The 22,093-nt window shown below is 51.8% G+C and overlaps 1 protein-coding gene and 1 non-coding gene across 2 annotated transcripts; both read left to right on the forward strand.

The window, feature by feature from the left end:
- The first annotated feature begins 11,077 nt into the window (after nucleotides 1-11,077).
- Nucleotides 11,078-20,246, forward strand: EEF2 (eukaryotic translation elongation factor 2). Its single transcript, XM_045804371.2, has 15 exons — nucleotides 11,078-11,223; nucleotides 12,214-12,428; nucleotides 13,352-13,533; nucleotides 13,620-13,831; nucleotides 14,337-14,515; nucleotides 14,714-14,819; nucleotides 15,236-15,349; nucleotides 15,593-15,731; nucleotides 15,872-16,067; nucleotides 16,694-16,952; nucleotides 17,401-17,508; nucleotides 17,861-18,214; nucleotides 18,525-18,707; nucleotides 18,789-18,921; nucleotides 19,526-20,246. The coding sequence occupies exons 1-15, from the start codon at nucleotides 11,221-11,223 to the stop codon at nucleotides 19,717-19,719; spliced, it is 2,577 nt and encodes an 858-aa protein (XP_045660327.1). The 5' UTR covers nucleotides 11,078-11,220; the 3' UTR covers nucleotides 19,720-20,246.
- On the forward strand, nucleotides 14,200-14,264 carry LOC123796853 (small nucleolar RNA SNORD37). The gene has a single exon (XR_006780825.2). It is a non-coding gene; the product is annotated as a small nucleolar RNA SNORD37 (small nucleolar RNA).
- Nucleotides 20,247-22,093: the final 1,847 nt, after the last annotated feature.

The raw sequence follows: 22,093 nt of genomic DNA on the forward strand, positions 1-22,093 counted from the left end.
ACTGAGGAAGGAAATGTTTTCAAGCGTGCTGTGGTCATGGGCAGAATTCAGTTCCTTGTGGTTGTAGGACTGAGGGACTCAGCTCCTTGCTGGCTGTCAGCTAGAAGCCACCCTCCAGGACTTGTCACAGGAACCTTCCCAACGTGGATGCTCACTCCATCCCAACCCGCAAGTGAGAAAGACAACTCACACGCTGGAGACTGCAATCCTATGTAACTGATTCATGGGAATGCCATCCGCCACTTCTGTATTCTGTTAGTTAGAAGCAAGTCACAGGTCCCACCCACGCTCAAGGGGAGGAGATTGCACAAGGGTGTGAATACCAGGAGGTGGGGATTGGAGGGCCACCCTAAGAGTCTGTCCACCAACAGTACATTTGAAAATACTCGTAATAAAAATACCAGAGGCATCTTAAAAATAGTATATGTAATCTGATCTTATTTATAATATTAGACATTTGTGTTATTATTTTTTTGAGCAATTTCTACACCCAACGGGGCTTGAACTCACAATGCTGAGATAAAAAGTCGCGTGCTGGGGCGCCTGGGTGGCTCAGTCGTTAAGTGTCTGCCTTCAGCTCAGGGCGTGATCCCAGGGTCCTGGGATCGAGCCCCGCATCAGGCTCCCTGCTCCGCTGGTAGCCTGCTTCTTCCTCTCCCACTCCCCCTGCTTGTGTTCCCTCTCTCACTGGCTGTCTCTCTCTCTGTCAAATAAATAAATAAAATCTTAAAAAATAAAAATAAATAAATTTATTTAAAAAAAATCGTGTGCTCCACTGACTAAGCCAGCCAGGCGCCCTGACATTTGTGTTATTATTTTTTGAAAGATTTACTCATTTGAGAGAGAGAGAGAGAGAGAGAGAGAGAGAATCCTCAAACAGACTCCCTGCTGAGCGCAGGGCCCAACACAGGGCTTGATCCCATGACATATGATGAAATCACGACCTGAGCCAAAACCAAGAGTCGGACACCTAACTGACTGAGCAACCCAGGCGCTCCACAGTCATGTCATTATTAAAAATTAAAAGTACCCATACAATTTGGCCTGGCAATTTCACTTTTAGGAATTTATTCCATAGAGATGTATTCTTATATATGTCCCAAGCTCTGCACTGGTAAATTTGGAAGTGTATGATTTGCAGAAAAATTTGTGCTGGGTGTTTCAAGAGGTGGCAAGTCTCACAGAAGTCTTAGCATGATCACAGGGTGGTAAAGATGAATTGTTCCCTCATATCTGTCCGTCTGTCAATAAGAAGACTTCCTATTGTAAGCTGGTCACATCCTCCTGGAATAAAGACTACATTTCCCAGACTCCCTTGCATCTGAGTGTGGTCATGTGACTAAGTTCTGTCCAATGATGATAGTGATATGTGCAGTCCTTTTCCTTTTCCTCTTTCCTTCTTCCTATTGGCTGCAATGTGGACATGTGGTGCACATCTTGGGCCACCAGGGTGAGGGCAATACTTTTAGGAAGGGTGAAGCAAAAAGATAGAAAGATTTTGAGATGTTGATGGCAATATGTTTGTTACAAACATCTTACAGATACTGTGTATATGTAGTACAGTATATGTTACATAGAAACAACACGTGTATAGAATATATGCACGTGTGCACAGTAAACATATGCACATGTATGTATGCACACATGTGTGCACATGTGCATGCACACGTGTGTTTATGCACGTGCATGTAGGGATGTGTGTCTGTGCATCTACACATACATACATGCATGTGCATACATAGGGAGATAGGGGGAGGGAGAGAGGGAGAAAGGAAGGTTTGCTCTAAGGCATTTGCTTATGCCACGGTGGAAATGCAGGCTGGGGACCCAAGGAAGAGCTGCCATTGCAATTCAGATGCAAAGGCCATCTGCTGGTGGAATTCCTTCTTGCTTGGGGAAGGTCGGTCTTCTTGTTTTATTCACGCCATCAACTGATTGGACGAGGCCCACTACATTAGGGCGAGCAACCTGCTTTACTTAACTGTCCCCGACTTGAGTTAATTTCACCCAAAAACGCTTTCTTTCTTTTTTTTTTTTTTTAAGATTTTTTATTTACTTGAGAGAGAGAGTGCACGTGTGCACAAGCAGGGGGAGCAGCAGAGCGAGAAGGAGAAGCAGGCTTCCCACTGAGCAGGGAGCCTTATGTGAGGCTCAATCCCAGGACTCTAGGATCATGACCTGAGCCAAAGGCAGACGCTAAACCGACTGAGACAACCAGGCGCTCCATCCATAAACACTTTCACAGAAACACCCAGAATAGTGTTGGACAAAATATGGGCGCCATGTCCCAGCAAAGTGGACACATAAAATTAGCCCACGGGGCAAGGTAGGATTTGTGTTTACAAAGATCCCTCTGGCAGCTATGGAAAAGGGACTGTGGGGGCCACGAGTGGAGGCAGGAGACCAGGGAGGAGGCGAGGGCAGTCACCCGCCCAAGTGATGATGGACCAGGGCGGGGGCAGAGGGGTTGGAGCAAAGTAGGTAGAATCAATGTAAGTGTATAATGAGTTTTCATATCACCGTATTCTAATTTTATTTTATTTATTTATTTTTTTTAAAGATTTTATTTATTTAGTTGACAGAGATAGAGACAGCCAGCGAGAGAGGGAACACAAGCAGGGGGAGTGGGAGAGGAAGAAGCAGGCTCACAGCAGAGGAGCCTGATGTGGGGCTCGATCCCGTAACGCCGGGATCACGCCCCTAGCCGAAGGCAGACGCCTAACCGCTGTGCCATCCAGGCGCCCCCACCGTATTCTAATTTTAAAATGTTTCTATCACCCTAAAAAGAAACCAATAGTCCTTAGCCATGGCTCCCCATTCGTCCTCCCCCGACCCCTGTTAACCACTAACCTACCTTGTGAGTCTGTGGATTTGTCTGTTCTGGACGTTTCTTACAAATTGAATCACACACTGTATGACTTTATGTCGCTTCTGTCACTGAGCATCATGTTTACAAGGTCCAGCCATGTTGTAGCGTGTCAGTACTTCCCTCACTTTTAGGACATGATAATATTCCAGTGTGCCGGGTCGGGGGCACATTTGCTTATTCCTAAGCCCCAGGGTCTCCTGCCCGGACCAGGGCAATCCACACTGCCCTCTGCGGCCTCCAGTCTGTCCTCCCTGCAGCAGCCACCAGAGGGCACCAGCGAGCGCCTGAGCTAGATTCTGCCCTCCTCTACCCAGGGCCCTCCAGGACTCCCACCTCCGTGTGGGTAAAAGCCCCAGTACTCCCACCTCATCCCCTCCGTCCCCTTCCCTCCTCCCTCTCTCCCTCTCTTCCTCTCCCTCAAGCTGCTCCAGGCACAGGGCGTCCTCACTGTTCCTTCAACACTCCAAGCAAGGTCCTGCCCCTGGACCTTTGCACATGCTGTTTTCCCCACCTGGAATGCCCTTCTCCAGACACCCCTATCGCTCCATCCCTGATCTTCAGGTTTCTGCCTTGCTATGTCTTTTTTGTTTTTTTTTTTAAGATTTTATTTATTTATTTGAGAGAGAGTGAGCTGAGTGCACCAGCAGTGGGGAGGGGCAGAGGGAGAGGGAGAAGCAGACTACCCACTGTGCAAGGAGCCTGATGCGGGGCTCGACCCCAGGACTCTGGGATCATGACCTGAGCTGAAGGCAGACGCTTCACGGAGTGAGCTACCCAGGTGCCCCTCTCTTATGTCCTTATACGTATGAAATCCTACTACCATCGGCCTCCAGTGATCCCAGCCCCTAATCCTATTTTGGCTCCCTCCACAGCACTTCTCACAACCTGACATACCGTATACTGTATTCATGCTTCTCCCTGCCATGTCCCCGCTAGAATCCAAGCCCCACCAGGACAGGGATGATTGTTCCGTGTCCCCAGCACCTCAGACAATGTCCGGCAGACGCGAGGTGCTCACTAGATACATGTGGGATAGATAAATATCATTCACACTCTAAACATTTAGAGCTATTTATCTATTCATTTACTTACTTACTTTTAGCAATCTCTCCCCCCAAACGCGGGGCTCGAGCTCACGACCCCGAGGTCAAGACGCACATGCTCTGCTGACTGAACCAGCCAGGTGCCCCTAGAGCACATTATTTTTTAAGAAAATGATCACATAATAGGTTTTGCTCCGTCTCAGCACTGTGAACCTTCAGGACCCGATCATTCTCTGAAGTGGGCCTATGCTGGGCACTGGGGGGCATCAAGGGCACTGGGGGTGTTGAGCAGCATTCCTGGCCCCCACCCAGTTGATGCTAGGAGCACCCCTAGTTGCGAGGACCACAGACGTCCCCAGACATGGCCCAGTGTCCCATGGGGGACAGAATTGCTCCTGGGTGCTATCCACTGACGCAGAGCGAGGATTACCCATTCCCATTTACAAATGAGACTGACAGCAACCGTACATAAGCTTCCGATCTTTGGGGTCTCATATGCTCCCCTATACTCTGGGGGAACCACACATCCCAGGGTCCCGGGACAAGCCTGGTGGACAACCAATCATCCTGGTGTCATGAAATTAACATTTGTTTTGCATTTTGGTAGTCGAATGCAATCCCCTGGAGCTGGAATCCGGCACGGTGTGTGACTCCGCAGTTCCACTCCGAGGTGCGTACCCAACAGAAGTGCTGTTGGGACTTTGTGCTAGAATATTCCATAGCGGCGTTAGTCGTAAGTGCCCCAAACTGGAAACAGCCCAAATGCCCACCAACAGGGAAATGGACTAATGCGTTGTTGTGCCAGGGTCTCGAAAGGAAGACACAGCATTGAGAATAGGCCATGCTGCATGATTGAACACGTACAAAATTCACCAATAACACCCCAGTAATCGATGTTGTTAGAAGACATGACGGTGGCTTATTTGGGGCGGTAGCAACTGGAGGAGACATGGGGGCATTTCTAGGGTTTCCGAGGGCTGGTCACAGTCCATATTTGAAAGATTTGTTTATTTATTTATTTTGAGAGAGTGAGAGAAAGAGAGGGCACGCTGGGGGGGGGGAGAATCTCAAGCAGACTCCCCACCGAGCCTGCAGGGTTCTATCCCAGGACCCTGAGATCATGACCTGAGCCAAAATCAAAAGTCAGACGCTTCACCCACTGAGCCCCACGGTCTGTATTTTAATCTTCATGTTGGTTACCGTGCTGTGCTTAGTCTCTGAAAGCCATCAGATTTTTTACATTTGATTTATGCCTTTTCCGTATGTTGGTTAAACTTCAGGCACAACGTTGCCAACATAAAGTGTTCCTATTTGGATGATAAATCATAGGGACACCCTTCTCCCAGAGCAGGGGGTGGCAAACTGCCACCCCAGGCCCAGATCCACCCTACAGTCTTTTTTTGTGTGCCCCAGGGGCTAGAAATGGTTTTTACATTAAAAAAAATGTATTTATTTATTTTGAGGGAGAGCGTGTGCACGCAGCAGGGTGGGGGGCAGAGGGAGAAGGAGAAAGAGAATCTGGAGTGGACTCTGTGCTGAGCACGCGGGGCCCGCTGCGGACTCGATTTAAAGACCCTGAGATCACGACCCGAAACCAAGACTCGGACACTCAACCGACTACGATACCCAGGAGCCCCTGGTATTTGCATTTTTTAAATGGTTGGGGGCGGGAATATTTCATATCTTGTGAAAATTGTATTAAAGGCAAATTTTAGCATCCATCAATAAAGTTTTATTGGAACACAGCCATGCCCACTTGCATAGTCTGTCTGTGGTTGCTTACATGCTACCACAACAGTTGAGAAGCTGTGGCTGAAATTGTGTAGCCCAGAACGCCGAAATGCTTTCTACTTGGCCCTTTAAGGAAAAGTCAGCTGTCTGTTGTCCTGGAGTCACGCCCTGGCCAGCCCAGCTAAAGCTATGCTCTCACTCCGTCCTGTGTTGAAAGTAGTGGAGGGAGGGAGCCACTTGGCTTTCATTATTCAGAGCCTTTGGACTTGCTATTGCCTCTCCCTGGACCACCGTCTCCACTTTTGCTCACTGAAAGCTTTCTCATCTTTCGGGTAACAGTTTTAAGAGTCACCTCTTCCAGGCAGCCCTCCCTGATCCCGCAGGCGAGATCATAGCCCTCCCCTGCTCTGCTATCTCCTTTGCTCAGTCTATCTCTCCATCTAAGCCCAATTTGAAAGGTTCAATTTGTGCAAATATTGGATCGACTACTTCCTCCATTGGCTGGTCAGCTCCCGGAGGGTAGATAACCGAAGAAATGCAGGAGCTCCATGTCTGAGGGATGTGAAGAATTCCAGGCAAAAAGGTGGAGCCAGGCTGCACAGGGGTGGGTGTGTTGGTGGGTGGGGAGGGGTGGAGCTCCTGGAAAGTCCCGGGGCTGGAGGTCCTAGGGGCAGCTTAAAAACAAAGAAATGCAAAACAGTTTGCGAAGGGCTCTAATCAAGTCCCTAAGGGCGAGTTGGGTGTCCTCGCAGAAGCGGAGCTCGGAAGAGAGGGTCACCTTTACTTTCCTCCCAGACTCTCAGTGTAAGCCCCTGTAACCTGGGGCTTCACAGCTGCCACAGCAAAACCCCTCTGAAGGGGAGAAGCAAGTCTGTCTTTTCCTTAAAGCCTCTGCAGAGTTCAGTGACCCTGGAGGCTGGCTTTTCCCTGGAGCTGCTGTTCTCACCTCTTAGCTTTGCCAGACTTCCCTAAACCTGTTTGCTCGACCCTCCCTGGGGTGCAATATGTCCCTCCCTAAGGCCGCTCCGGGAGAATGCAACGTGACACTGCTTTCTCGGGTCTTGAAGCCAACACAGGCATCTTGCAGAACTACACACTAAAGAGCTGTTTGGAAGCCGTGCTGGACCCTGGGGCAAAGGGGGAGAATCCGGAATGCTGGTCCTGTCTTGGTTTTAAAAATTGGATGTCCTGGGGCACCTGCGTGGCTCAGTGGGTGAAGCATCTGCCTTCGGCTCAGGTCATTACTCCTACTCGTGTTCTCTTGCACTCTCTCTCAAATCAATCAATAAATACGTAAAATCTTTAACAAAAATAAAAATCTGGTGTCTTGTTTATCATGGACATGTTTGCATCTGTTTGGATTTTTGAAAAAGTGGTGTTAAAGAAAAGTAGTGTTAAAATATTAACCCGGGGATTGAGTTTTTTTTTTTTTTAAGATTTTATTTATTTGAGAGAGAGAGAGAGAGCACAAGCAGGGGGAGGGGCAGAGACAGAGGGAGAGGCAGGCTCCCCGCCGAGTAGGGAGCCCAATGCGGGACTCAGTCCCAGGACCCAGATCATGACCTGAGCTGAAGGCAGACACTTAATGACTGAGCCACCCAGGCGCCCCCAGTGACTGAGATTTTTGGAGCCCTCTTACATTTTGTGCTCAAGGAGAGTGCCCCCCTCTCCTAGCTCTGGTTCCAGCCCGGCCGAACGTGTCGTAGGCGCTAATAAATGCTTGTAAAGGGGAATGGGTGCAGCATAAAATCTAGTGTTTCTGTCCCATAGTGGGAGCTGTGTGAGTTTGCCGTGGCTTAATAACAAAACACCACACACTGTGAGGCTTAAACAACAGATATTTGGGGCGCCTGGGTGGCTCAGTTGGTTGAGTGTCTGCCTTCAGCTCAGGTCATGATCTCGGGGTCCTGGGATCGAGTCCCGCGTTGGGCTCCCTGCTCTGTGGGGCGTGTGCTTCTCCCTCTGCCTGCTGCTCCCCCTGCTTGTGCTCGTGTTCTCTCTGACAGATAAATAAATTTTAAAAAGATAAACAATAGGCCGGAAGTCCCGGGATCCAGGTATCAGCAGGGCCGGTTTCTCCTGAGGCCTCTCTTGTTGGCTTTCAAACGGTGGTCTTCTCACCGTGTCCTCAACAAGGTTTTCACTCTGTGCACGTCTGTGTTTGAATCAGGCCATAGGACTGATGTCACATCAGAGGAGGGCCTGCTGTACTGACCTCATTACAACATTATCTCTATAAAAACCCTCTCTCCAAATACAATCAAAATCTGAGGTACCAGGGGTTAGGACTTCAGTATATTATTTTGGTGGTGGTGGTGGTGACACAATTCAGCCCATAACAAGAGTAAATCCTTTTTTTTTTTTTTAAACAGTAGTAAACTCTTAAGGGAATATTGTATACTGGGTATTATTTTCTTCAAGCCTCACCAGAGCCCCATAATAAAATAGGTTCTGTAATAATTCAATATTTTACATACAAAATCTGGAGCTCAGAGAGGTTAAGTAACATGCCCAAGGTCACACAGCCAGTGAGAGCAGGACCAGAATTTATTTACTTTTTTATAGATTTTGTTTATTCATTTGAGAGAGAACAGGAGCATGAGCAGGGGGTGGGGCAGAGGGAGAGGGAGAGAGAATCTCAAGCAGACTTTGTACGGAGCTCAGAGCCTCACACCGGGCTCACTCTCACAACCCTGAGATCATTACCAGAGCAGAAATCAAGAGTCGGACACTTAACCGACTGAGCCACCCAGGCGTCCCAAGTAATCACACTCTTGTGCAACCGCTGCCACCACCTGTCTCCAGAACTTTCCATCTCCCCCCACAGACACTCTGTCCCCAGGAAGCACGGACTCCCCAGCCCCTGCCCCAGCCCAGGCTCCCACCATCTCCTCTCTGTCTCTGTGGATGGGACTCATCCGGGACCTCCTGCGGGATGTGTCCTTCTGTGTCTGGTTCCTCTCACTGAGCCCAGTGTCCTCAGGGTCCCTCCACATCGTGGCAGGTACAGGAATGTTTGTCCCCCCTAAGGCTGAAGAACCTTCCATCATATGTATGCCCTGCTAAATCATGCCTTTCTGAGTCACTTGGTTCTGCTCTAATCAGCTGAGACTTTGATCAAATCACTTAACTTCTCCGAGCCTCAGTTTTCTCCAGCACAAAGGAGCTTAGCCAAAGCCCAGGGTGTGAGGAGGAGCTAGTGAATTAATTGATTGAAAGGGCGGTCGCCGACGTCGTAATAAGCTCTCAATGTGCACCAAAAGGCGGCTCCGAGGGGCGTGCAATGGCGGATGTTGGTCAGCAGGGGCCGCTGCCGTCGCCTCCTGGACGACCCAGCCTCTGGGCTGGCGCATGCGCAGCTGAGCCTCCCTGCGGAGGTGACTTTTTTTCTCGTGGTTCTTCCCCGCCCTTTACCTCGGCCTGTATTTATTACTGCAGACCCTGAACCTGGCTGTGGCTGCTTTTGCTCTCCGCTGAAGCTCAATTCCTTCCCCAGGCTTCTGCTAAACGTGGGTCTGGGGATAGCGATGGGGACAGGTATCCTGCCAATACCTGGTCCCATCTCTGCAGCTTCGGGACAGAACATCTCCCCATGAAGGCTAACAGTGGATGGAAGAACTTAAATCTCACTATTCTCCTTAAATTCAACCCTGCTGATTAAATTTACAGTAAATTGAATTTTCGTAATAAGCATTCTCTTCACTTGAGAGCAAATTGACCCCCCCTTTTAATGAAAACCTTCGCTTTTCATCAATGAAATGCCCCAATTTGCAAGGAAGTTCTGTGAAGTGTCTGATATGGAGCCCAGTACACAGTGGGTGCTCAATACATTTAGAGATTAAAATTTATTAAGAATGGGAAACTGGATACCCAACTGCTGAAAACGTGTCCTTCAGGGCACCTGGGTGGCTCTCAGTTCAGGTCATGATACCAGGGTCCTGGGATTGAGCCCTACAGCAAGCAGGGAGACTGCTTCTTCCTGTCCCTGGGCTGCTCCCCCTGCTCATGTTCTCTCTTTCCCCCTCTCCCTCTCTCTCTCTGTCAAATAAATAAATAAAATCTTAAAAAAAAAAAAAACCCAAAAAACACGTGTCCTTCAAATGGCACATATATTTGCCTTGTAAAAATTAACATCAAATGTGTCAAGAACAGAGATGTAGGTGTTTCAAGCCCCAGAATCAACCCCCAGTGTAAATGCTATTAGGGCTGGACAGCACTTTGCAAAACAAAATGTGTGAAGCATTTGTGGGAAGGAGGGGTGCACAGGCTTAGAGTTCACATTGCAACTTGCATTGTTTTTTGCAGATGCATATTTCCCCTTCTGGGAGGGGAGGGGGAAGCTATGCAGTCCCTCTCCCTCTGGCAGCATGATTGTAGGGGAAGATTTACCTTAGGGTTTTTTTTGTGTGTGCTAATAAGAATATCATTCATGGATGATACAAGAAAGACTTCCTAAGCGTCTACTATGTACCAAGCACTGAGCTTGGCTCTTCATAAAGAATGAAGATCCTGAATGGAATGCCGATTTGTTCCCTGGAGCCAAAGATCTGAGATACAATGGTTTGTTAGGGTCAGATTAGGACACAAATGCAAAATAGACTTGTGAACCTCCGGCTAGAGAGGAAATGAAATAGAAAATGAGATTGCACCTGGAAAGCGCTGAGCCCTGTGCCTGAGACATGACAAACCTTGTCCCTGAAATAAACGTATTAATAGCAGAGATAGCTAATTAAAATAGCTGAGGTGTATTGAATTCTGTGTCAGGCGCGAGCTAATCCCTTTTAATATATTTAGTTAATCTTACTCTCCCCCAGTGAGTTAGTGCTGATTACCCCATTTTACAGGTGAAGAAACTGAGGCACAGAAGAATCCAAGTACCTAGTGTAAGAACAGGTAAAGTGAGGAAGATAATAAGGTGTTTCGTTTATTGTTTATACCGACTACGCTTACAGCAATTCCTGATAGAGTAGATGACCAATCTATCTTTCTGGGATAAATGAGTGATTAATACCTGCTTTCAAAAAAGGTTTTTATTTTGAAATAATTATGAGGCAGGTAGTTGCAAAAATAGTACAGAGAGGTCTCAAGGACCCTCCCTCCACCTTCCCCCAGTGGTTTCATCTTACATAATAGCAGAACCAGAAAATTGGCTGTGGTACAACCCACAGACCCTTTTCACGTTGTGAAGTGCTTGTCACAGAAGTGCTTGGCATTGTGCAAGCTGATATAGCTGCCATGGTTAACACTCTCACCTAAAACGGCGCTTTTCGCTTTCCGCACCTGAGTATTGCATTCCGGAGCCGTGCACCCAGCTCTAGGTCGACCACCGCCCGCGGGAAATCCCGCGGCCACACCACCGCCTGAAGGGTTAACCGGAGGGGCGCTTCCCTGCGCCTGCGCGGGGCGTTGCTTCTCGCCCCGCCCCCGCAGTGTGGTCAGATGACCCGCCCAACCGGCTTCTGCCTATAAAAGGTCGGGTGTTGACGTCAACGTTCTCTTCCGCCGTCGTCGCCGCCATCCTCGGCGCGACTCACCTCGCTCGGATCTGCCTGGGAGAATCCACCGCCATCCGCCACCATGGTGAGCAGCGCCGTCCGGCTGATGGCCTGCGAGGGCGGCGGGGCCTCCGCGGGACCAGCGCTCCCGGGTCTGGAGTACTGGGGCCTCCCGGACATGGAGGAGACATGGCGGCGCCGGCGGGCCCGAGGTTGAGGAAGCGGCTGCCGCCATGTCTGCGCGTCGCGTCGTCCGCCGAGCCCCTTCCCCGCTTCCGGGGGCGCCGGCGCCTCGCGGGACCCCAGGCCGGAGCTGGGGCAGAGGCGGGGTGGGGCGGGGGGTTATGATGATGTGGCAGACGCCGTAATGGCGGGCGCCATACGGGGAGTGGGGCGAGGGCGAGCCGCCTTATGTAACCCGCGGGTCGCGAGTTGGGCTTGGTTTTCTGTCGGTTGCCGCGGGTGGCAGGGAGGTGGGAAGACGGGGGTGGGCACGCAGGGAGCAAGGCCTCCCCCGTCTTGGCCGGCTTGCCTGCCCTCTGCGCGTCTCGACTGCGAACAGCTGACAGCGGAGCCAGCAAATGGAGGCTGGCGTCCGTGGGGGCAGCGCGGGCTCCCCGCCGCTCGGGTGGCCCCGTCTGACCCCCAGGTGGAGGGGTGACCTTGGGTTGCACAGAGGGCCTTCGCTGGGGAGAAGCGGGGCAGAATCCAGCGGCGGGGATGGGGTTTTTTAGGGGAGCTTCCTCTCTCCCGCACTCTTAACCGGGCTGCCACCGCCTCGGTGTGTGTGTGTGTATCCCGTCGGAAACCTCGTGTCAGTTCTGGAGACTTGGTCCCCAGCCCCCATCTGCATCGCTGCGTCTCAGTGACAAGTAGAGGTGGGCTTCCCGGAGATGGGGCGAGTGGTATTTTTAAGGGGGTGTCAGCCAACAGACGGAGGAGTTAAGGTCGTGGTTGAGGCTGTCCCAGCGACGGCGCTCTCCTGGCTGGGGCCTTGGCAGTCCATCGATTGAAGTCCCAGAGCCAAGTCCCAAGGCCACCCGGGCTGGCCTGAGCCTCCCCTCCCCCTGCCCAGGTGAACTTCACAGTAGACCAGATCCGGGCCATCATGGACAAGAAGGCCAACATCCGAAACATGTCCGTCATCGCCCACGTGGACCACGGCAAGTCCACGCTGACGGACTCACTGGTGTGCAAGGCCGGCATCATCGCCTCCGCCCGTGCTGGGGAGACCCGCTTCACTGACACCCGGAAGGACGAGCAGGAGCGCTGCATCACCATCAAATCAACGTGAGCAATCCGTGGTGTCCTGGGGAGAGTGGGAGGGGAGGTGCTCACCCAGGTCTTTGATGCATGGGAAAGCCAGACAGCAGTACTGTTGCTGGGGCTGCTGGGGAGATGGTTTGAGCACCTTGAGGGCTGGATTTTTTGAACTGGGAGGAAGAATGAGGCTCAGTCTAGTGAGGGGAAGCTGCAGCCAGCCGGTGAGGCACAGTGATGCTTGGTTTTGGGGCCTGGGGAGCCTTGGAGAGGGAGGGGGTTAACCCAGTGGCTTCCTCATTTTGGGGCTACAGGATTCTTGGCACTGTGTAGAGAAGTCTCGGGGTAGTGCCACTGGCATCAGAATCCTGCCAGATATCCTGGCCTATACGTGGACCCCCGCCCCCCCCCCTCCCGTGACAGTATTTTTGGCCTTAACGTCGGTAGAGTGAGCACCTAAAGCAGTGACTGTAGCTGTCAGTTATTTTTAGTTGGTAGTTGATGAGGTTTTTTTGGGCGTTTGTTCTGTTAACTTATTTCAGTTGTGGGTAGAGGTCGGCAAAAGAGTGAAAGGTAGTCTGGGGCTTTTAGGTCTTGTTTTGTCACCTGGTCAGTATTTGGAATCAGGTGTGTTGAGCCTGGTAGTAACCAGCACGGGGGGGGGGGGCTGGAACAGGTGGGCTCCAAGGAGCTGCTTTTTGCAGCTGGTACTAGTGGGGAGGTGGACATCCCTGGCTGGGGACAAAAGCGTCTTGGGTGGGATGGCTTTATGTGTGGGAAGTCTGAAATTTGGCTGTAGGGAGGAATAATTACAAGGAAAGGAAATACCACCTCACTGAGAAGTTGAAAAGGGCCATACTGACTCTTGAGCAGAACCTGGTTTTACTCCAGGGGTTACGGGAGGGTAGTGAAGATGTGGTTTCCATCCACCCAACTTGCCCCAATCTCCTCAGGGCTATCTCCCTCTTCTATGAGCTCTCGGAGAACGACTTGAACTTTATCAAGCAGAGCAAGGATGGCTCCGGCTTTCTAATCAACCTCATCGATTCCCCTGGGCATGTGGACTTCTCCTCGGAGGTGACCGCCGCCCTCCGTGTCACCGACGGTGCCTTGGTGGTGGTGGACTGTGTGTCTGGTAAGCATAGGTACCCCGCACGTGTGGTTGGGATCCTGGGGCTGTTCCCCCAACCCCACCCCACTGATGGAGACACCCACCCCCAGGTGTGTGCGTGCAGACAGAGACCGTGCTGCGGCAGGCCATTGCTGAGCGGATCAAGCCTGTGCTGATGATGAACAAGATGGACCGGGCTCTGCTGGAGCTGCAGCTGGAGCCTGAAGAGCTCTACCAGACTTTCCAGCGCATCGTGGAGAATGTCAATGTCATCATTTCCACCTATGGGGAGGGCGAGAGTGGACCCATGGGCAACATCATGGTAAGTCATTTGCCTGCTGATGTTGAGGGTCTCAGCCAGCTTGATGTTTGTCCCTGTGTTCCCAGTACTTTGTCCGATGTCTCTTAGGGGGAGCCTCAATTCTTGCACTGGAAGGGCCGTTACTTTTCTTGGTGGGAGGGTGCTGGCCCTGGGGAATATTGTGAGTCTGGGGGCTCTTGGTAGTTCTGAAAGTGGGTTTGTCAGGAACGTTAGGGTGCCAAGGGAACTGGGCCATTTTTGAAGCTGGTTTCACCTAGTGGTTTTGGGGAGTTGCGGACTAGTGGGTTGTTTTGCCTGCTGACAGTGCTCTAAGCATTAGCAGGCACACACCCCGCTTCCAGAGGGGATGGAGCAGAGTTGGGGGCCTTAAAAATGATGACTAAAGTTTCTTCACTTTGACCTGATGGCTGTTGAAGAAATCCGATGTCTGAGGCCCACAGTACCCAGGGACTTTGTGCTTTTTGTGCAACTGTTTCTGCTCATAGCGTTTTCTCGCCTTTTGCAGATTGACCCTGTACTTGGGACTGTCGGCTTCGGGTCTGGACTCCACGGTTGGGCCTTTACGTTGAAGCAGTTTGCAGAGATGTATGTTGCCAAATTTGCTGCTAAGGGCGAGGGCCAGCTGGGGCCTGCTGAGCGGGCCAAGAAAGTGGAGGACATGATGAAGAAGCTGTGGGGTGACCGGTGAGCACCGCAGGGGGAGGTGTAGGCGCGCTCTGCGGTACTCCTGTACCTGGGGGGATCCACTGGCAATGGTGGGGACGTGGCTGGGGACCACCAAACGATTATAGGCTCCTTCTGCCCAGCTTGGTTTCCTTGGCCCACCTGGGTCTCTCCTGATGCTCTTAACCATAGTTGAGTTGGTGAATACTTCTCTGCCAGGTATTTTGATCCAGCCAACGGCAAATTCAGCAAGTCTGCCACCAGCCCTGATGGCAAGAAGCTACCACGGACGTTTTGCCAGCTCATTTTGGACCCTATTTTCAAGGTGAGCTGCTGAGTGCATCCCCTGGGCTGGCTGTCCTTGGGCCTGGTGGCTCTCAGAGGACCTGTTACCCGACCTCCTATGGCTGGGCAGAGCTGGGTTGAAAGGTGGGTTGCTGGGGAAGGTAAGAGCGGTGGAGGGGAGTGTGCTTCCCTGGCTGGGGGTTTAGTGGTGGGGAGTGGAGACTAAAGGTGGGGGCTTTTTAGCAAGTTTTAAGTGTTTGTGAATTAGAACACGTTTGTGGTCTAGGTGTTCAAACAGATTTCTCTACTTGTGCCAAGACTTAGTCGGCCGAGGCCCTTTGCGCCGTGCTGTTAGGGACTTTGCTTTGCCCATGGCTTAGTATTGCTGGGCAGGAAGCAGCTGAGGGCTTCCGTTGACATTCCTAAACCCACCATGCTGTTTTTGTAACATGTTAGGTGTTTGACGCGATCATGAATTTCAAGAAAGAGGAGACGGCAAAGCTGATTGAAAAGCTGGACATCAAGCTGGACAGCGAAGATAAAGACAAAGAAGGCAAACCACTTCTAAAGGTGAGCGTGGCGGGCCCTGTGCTGGGGCTGCCGCCGGCCCTGCCCTCTGGTGCTGCAGTGGCTCTGTTGCTGGAGGCTCCACCACTCACAGCCCCATCGCCAGCAGGGTGGTCAGGAGAGCTGTGGTGTTGGCCACTCTCTGGGAGGAGCAGCTCGGACTCTTAAGTGCGTGTTCCTGTCACTTGGAGCGGGAGGTGGTGAGTGCCGTGGGCCTTGACCTGAGCTTTCCGTCGTCTTCTGCAGGCTGTGATGCGCCGCTGGCTGCCTGCCGGGGACGCCCTGCTGCAGATGATCACCATCCATCTGCCTTCTCCCGTGACGGCCCAGAAGTACCGCTGTGAGCTTTTGTACGAGGGGCCCCCGGACGACGAGGCAGCCATGGGTATGTGAGGGTCACTGGGCTCTGCGGCTGGTGGTGAGTGGTGGTCGGAAGGCTGCTTGTTGCCAGGTCCTGGGTCATGGCTCTGTAAGGGGGAGCTGTGAGAGCATGACATGTTCCCCTTTGGGGATTTCTCTCCTCAGGCATTAAAAGCTGTGATCCCAAAGGCCCCCTCATGATGTACATTTCCAAAATGGTGCCGACCTCTGATAAAGGTCGGTTCTACGCCTTTGGTCGTGTGTTCTCGGGGCTGGTGTCCACTGGCTTGAAGGTCCGGATCATGGGGCCCAACTATACCCCTGGGAAGAAGGAGGACCTGTACCTGAAGCCCATCCAGAGGTAAGGTGCTCAGCAGCTCCCGGGTATGTGCCAGGCTGGTCCATATCCTCTCCATTCACCACCTCGCCCCCACAGGGAGGGCGGCAGGGTGTAGTGTGGCCCAGAGAGGGCGAAGGAACTGTTAAGGGGAGGGAGGGACTCGTCTGCATGATTGTACACCGAAAGCAGCAGTCAGAGCCCTGGTTTGGACTTGGAAACACACGTCCCTAAGCTCAAGGTGCTGGCGGCAGTAGTTCTGTTCCGTCTGTAGAGAGCCAATGTAGACTTCAGAGGTGATGTCTGGTGGTGGCGGTAAGGGTGAGGGAAAGACTGAACCTCCATCTCAGGCTCCTTGGGGCCCGGACTTTGTCGGCTCTCAGGTTCCTCTGACACTCTTGTCAGCCCTGAGTGGGGTGTGGAGCCCCACAGGGGAGGTGGGAATGGCAGGTAGGTTTGTGCTTTGGGGCATGAGATCTGGGAGTCTTGTCACAGGAACCTGGGTTACAACATGAAGCCAGGGCCTGAGGCTCTGGGACTGGGCTCATACCACCTTTCCAGGCGAGCAGGATGGCCATAGGCTCCAGAAGGAAGGACTCCTTTTGGCCATTTGGGGATCTGGCGTATTGATGATCTTTTGTCTCTGCCAGGACAATCCTGATGATGGGCCGTTATGTGGAGCCCATTGAAGATGTGCCTTGTGGGAACATTGTGGGTCTGGTGGGCGTGGACCAGTTCCTGGTGAAGACTGGCACCATCACCACCTTTGAGCATGCCCACAACATGCGGGTGATGAAGTTCAGTGTCAGCCCTGTTGTTCGGGTCGCTGTGGAGGCCAAGAATCCGGCTGACCTTCCCAAGCTAGTGGAGGGTCTAAAGCGGCTGGCCAAGTCGGACCCTATGGTGCAGGTGGGTGGGTCCCCTGGCGGAAGGGAACACTACCTGCGGGAGTGGTTGGTCTGTCGCTTACAGGTAGCTTCTAGAGTGGGGGATATTTAGGTATTTGGAAAGTCAGGTGTGTGCTAAGCACACATTTTCCCTGGCAGCAGCTATGTAATGGGGGGGGGGTAGTCGCATCCAGTTCTTTCTCATACGTTGGGGTTTTACAGGCTGGCCTCGTAGAGCAGATTGTTCTGGGGGGTAATGCTGAAAACCAGCAAAAAAGGAGGGGGGGCACGTGAGAACTCTTGCTGCCTTTCATGAGCCCCGAGTTACCTGAAATACCCATTTCTGGGGAGTCCACCTTCTCCAACTGGAGGGAAGCCTGGAGCCTGCTTTCTAGCCATTCCATAGAATTCCCAGGGGTCCCCGCGTGTCCTGAGGTCAGTGCCCGGGGCTGATTCCTGGCCTGTTGCAGTGCATCATTGAGGAGTCTGGGGAGCACATCATCGCAGGGGCTGGGGAGCTGCACCTGGAGATCTGCCTGAAGGACCTGGAGGAAGACCATGCGTGCATCCCCATCAAGGTGAGGCCTTGTACAGAGCAGGGCAGGTAGAGACTGCATAGTCGGGGGTCCTCTGCCCTTCCTCGAGAATGTTTGTCAGATAATGTGTTATTAGGAAACGTTTACATAGGTTTTCAAAACCTTTGTTGTTGCAGTGTGAAGGGTCTACTGCTTTCCAGATGATAAGAACTGTTTTAACAGTTCTGAAGGTTTCTGTAGCCAGCCTCAGGTCTGGGTGTTCAGCACCTTGCTTTTCAAGGGCCTGACTTGGCATCTGTGTGTGATGCTATGCCCATGAGTCCGATTGCGAAGGCCCCGTGAATGTTTCCCTGGGAGGTCGCTCCCTGGCCTGATCTTCATGCTTCCTTTGCAGAAATCTGACCCCGTAGTCTCCTATCGCGAGACTGTCAGTGAGGAGTCGAATGTGCTCTGCCTGTCCAAGTCCCCCAACAAGCACAACCGGCTGTACATGAAGGCACGGCCCTTCCCGGACGGCCTGGCCGAGGACATTGACAAGGGCGAGGTGTCCGCCCGCCAGGAGCTCAAACAGCGGGCCCGCTATCTGGCCGAGAAGTATGAGTGGGATGTGGCTGAGGCCCGTAAGATCTGGTGCTTTGGGCCCGACGGCACCGGCCCCAACGTCCTCACTGACATCACCAAGGGTGTGCAGTACCTCAACGAGATCAAGGACAGCGTGGTAGCCGGCTTCCAGTGGGCCACCAAAGAGGTGAGGGAGCCACTTGGGTGTCTAGTAGATGATGGATTAGTTAGCTGTGGGTTCTCAAACGGGCCAGGGAGGCTCACATCTGTTGGGGGATCTTGGGGTCACCTCTTCTTGGTTCCTTGGTGGTGAAGCGGGGCTGTATCTTGCCTTCTGGGAAGGGGTTCCTAGGGAGGTTGGTTGAGCTGGGCAGGACGCAGCAGGTGTGTCTGGGTGGAGACCTGGAGGCATTGGTGTAGAGCTGTGTGATCTCTTCTGGAAGGAGGGGCTGCAGTAGCCGCAGGACCTTGATGGTTTGTCTTGGCTCCTCCTGCAGGGGGCTCTGTGCGAGGAGAATATGCGTGGTGTGCGCTTCGATGTCCATGATGTGACCCTGCATGCGGACGCCATCCACCGCGGGGGTGGCCAGATCATCCCCACTGCCCGGCGCTGCCTCTACGCCAGTGTGCTGACTGCCCAGCCCCGGCTTATGGAGCCTATCTACCTTGTGGAGATCCAGGTAGGGAGTCCTGGGTCTCTTCATTTTTACCGGTCCTGTTTTGCCCAGCAGCTGCTTACAATAGTCATTCTTGTCTGACAGTGTCCGGAACAAGTGGTTGGTGGAATCTACGGTGTCCTGAACAGGAAGCGGGGTCATGTCTTTGAGGAGTCCCAGGTGGCCGGCACCCCCATGTTTGTCGTGAAGGCCTACCTGCCTGTGAATGAGTCCTTTGGTAAGTGCCAGCTCTGCATCCTTCAGACACGCAGTGCTCTGTGGCTGTCTGGCTCTGGGAAAGAGCCGTAGTCAGACAGGCAAACCTGATCGAGCTAGCACGCGTTAGGGTATTGCTTCTAGCAAGGCCTGGAGCGGGCTGATGAGAGCCATGGATGGAATCTGCAAAGTGCTGGCCTGGCCTCCGCCCATTTGGATGGTGGGAGCAGTGCGGTTGTGGAGGACGAATTGGTCCACTCAGCGTGCAGATCCCTCAAATGGTGTATTTGCAGGGGAAGAAAACTCTTTGATAGGTAACTTGGTGAAATGTTAGGATCAAGGCCAGCAGAGCAGTTGGCCTGTAGCTCAGGTTCATGCTGTGGGTGAGCAGAGGGAGGCCCAGGAATGGCCACCATTGTCTCCCTTACAAATTCATGATTTTTGAGCAAGGCGTGTGTGAAATACAGGTAAGGTTTAACGTGTGACCTAATACGGGCTGATGGGGCTCTGTGATGTGTGTACCTGTGTTGTCTGGACACCCCCCTCCCGGGGGGGAGGGGTTGGCCATGGAGGTAGTGGGAACCAAGTTTCCTGAGCCTGCTAGTGAACCCTGTCCCTCCCCACAGGCTTCACCGCTGACCTGCGGTCCAACACTGGCGGCCAGGCCTTCCCCCAGTGCGTTTTTGACCACTGGCAGATCCTGCCCGGGGATCCCTTTGACAACACCAGCCGCCCCAGCCAGGTGGTGGCCGAAACCCGCAAGCGCAAAGGCCTAAAGGAAGGCATCCCGGCCCTGGACAACTTCCTGGACAAATTGTAGGCAGCCCCCCCCTGCAGCCCACCACCCCAGGTGGGACTCAGCACAGCCCCTGCCCCCGGCTGACGATCGACCACAGCAACAAGCCCTCGCATTCTCCACGACACCTCGAGACTGTCCAGACGGGGACGCGCCACCTCTGGGTTCTGGGGCCCACTCAGTGCCATCGCTCAACGTGAACACTTGATGCTGTTTCTTTCGATATTTATTTCAAGATTACAGAGGCAACAGAAACGCCCTGGCAGCAGGGACTTATTTGGCCGGTGGGGGTGGGGGAGGCGGGATGGGACATGCAACACTTTTTTTTCATTTCAGAAACTCATGTCCAAAAAAGTAATAACAATAACGCATTAAGAGGTTTATTTGGGTAAACGGCCCGTAGTGGATTTTCCCCCGGAAAGGGGGAAGGAACGAGCGGGTAGATCTTTCTCTTTGGACAGAAGCTAGAAGGCAGGAAACTGTGCGGTGTCACCGTGAGCTCCTCCAGCTGTATTAGTACCATTGGGATAATAAATTTGATATGGTGGTGACCGTGTGTGTCCATGTGACTTCCTTGGTCCTGTCAGGCTGTAGTGGGCCCCCCATTCCAGTGTCCCCGCTGTTAGTGATACTGTAGTGCAAAAGTTCAGCTTGACTTTGAAGTTACCTTGGGAACCCAGACCCAGGTACAGAGGCCCATCAGGCAGTCCTCCCGTCTGCCACACAGGGCTAGCCGGTGTGATGGTGCCCCTTGGCCCCTGTGTTGTGAGAGGTGGCCGCTGGCCCACATGTCTGCTAGGTGCTCCAGAGGGGGGTTTTCTGCGGGCAAGGAACTGACTAACCTTGCACGTAAATACACGTTTGGAGTCTGGTGCTGGGGCTGCCATAGTGATTTTTCTGGCCTGGACAACTCTAAATGCTCCCTGCTCCTGTGGGCTTAACTGTCCAGTGAGGGAAAACCCCAGAAGAAAGCCACCTGCCAGGCAAGTTGCCTTAGCCAGCCAGCTTGGTTATTCAGAAAAGTTAAAACGACACACATAGCTGATTTTTTAACCTTAAATGTTTAATTCTGGAACTTATGTAGGACTAAGATCTGAACACTTAGTCCCTCTTCATCTTCCTTGATAATGACCAGAATCCATTGCTTCTAAAGTGATGATACACTGTGGTGGGAGCCCTTTTGGGAATTTGTTGGGGGGGACTTGGGGTGTTCACCAGCCTAGGGAACCCCGTTAGCATTTAGAAGGTAGGAGCCAGGGTTGATGGATGTCAGGAATGTACTGGACAGTTCTGCCCACCTAAGACTTGCCCTGTGCAAGTGTCCTGACCCCCAGCATCTTCCCCACAGAAAGTCATTCATGGTGCAAAATGTTCTTTCTTCAAAATCTGACCTTGCTAGACATGCACACTCAAGTGCTTTTGCACTTTTATAAACACTTTTTTGAATACGTTTGCAGAAAAGTTGCAAAGATGTACAAAGGTATGCTAAGTGACTGTGCACTTGGTTTTCCCCTAGAGTCCTCACGGTTTCAAGATCCAATCCCAGATGCCACATTGTTTACTTTTGTGCATTTTTAATATCCTGTAGTTTTGTCAAAAGATAGGACAAAATTGAGAAGATGGAACTTAATTCTAAATTTGTATGTCACTTGGGGTATTTGGCTAACACAGCACCTCAATGTCCGTGTGCATTTTCAGTTGAAAAATTCAAAAGGATTCCACTGGTAGGGGCTGTCCTGACTTGGAACCATCAGGTCTTTGTGATTATTCCCAAGCATCGATGTGTTAGAAGTAATGTGTCTGTGTGTATTGCTTCCCTCACATTGTTTCCTTTTATTGAGTTTTGTGTTATCCGTGTCCCTCTAGGCCAGTAGTTCTCAACCTTTTTTAGTCTCAGGACACTTGTACATACTTAATCATTATCAAGCACCCCAAGACCCTTTTTGTTTAAATGGGTTTTATCTACTGATATTTGCCATGTTTAGAAATTAAAATTGAGAGATTTAAAAAATTGTTTTATTCAAAGACAATAAGCCCCTTATGTGTTAACATCTTTGTGAAGAAAAGAACCGTCCGAAACAAAAATTAGAATAGTAGGCTACCTTTTTGAAAATCCCCGAACTCTCTGGCGTAATTGGAGACAGCTGGGTTCTCATACCTGCTGTGTTAAGTCTATGGTGATAACATAGTTTTGGTTGGATTCTGTGGAGAGAATCAGCTTTATTTATTCCTGTGCTTGGAAAAGAGGAGCCCCTTAAGAACTGTTCTTGGGTAATTGTGGATATTCTTTGATGGAACACCGAAACTCGACAAGTGGTAATTTCTTAAAGAATAATTACAATGTGGTGTCTGAGACCATACTAATGAACTTTTCGTCACTGTTAAACTCCATCGGCCC

Source organism: Ursus americanus, chromosome 14 (genome assembly GCF_024610735.1).
Source record: "Ursus americanus isolate L20-20 chromosome 14, mUrsAme1.1.p, whole genome shotgun sequence".
In the NCBI taxonomy this organism is placed as follows: domain Eukaryota; kingdom Metazoa; phylum Chordata; class Mammalia; order Carnivora; family Ursidae; genus Ursus; species Ursus americanus.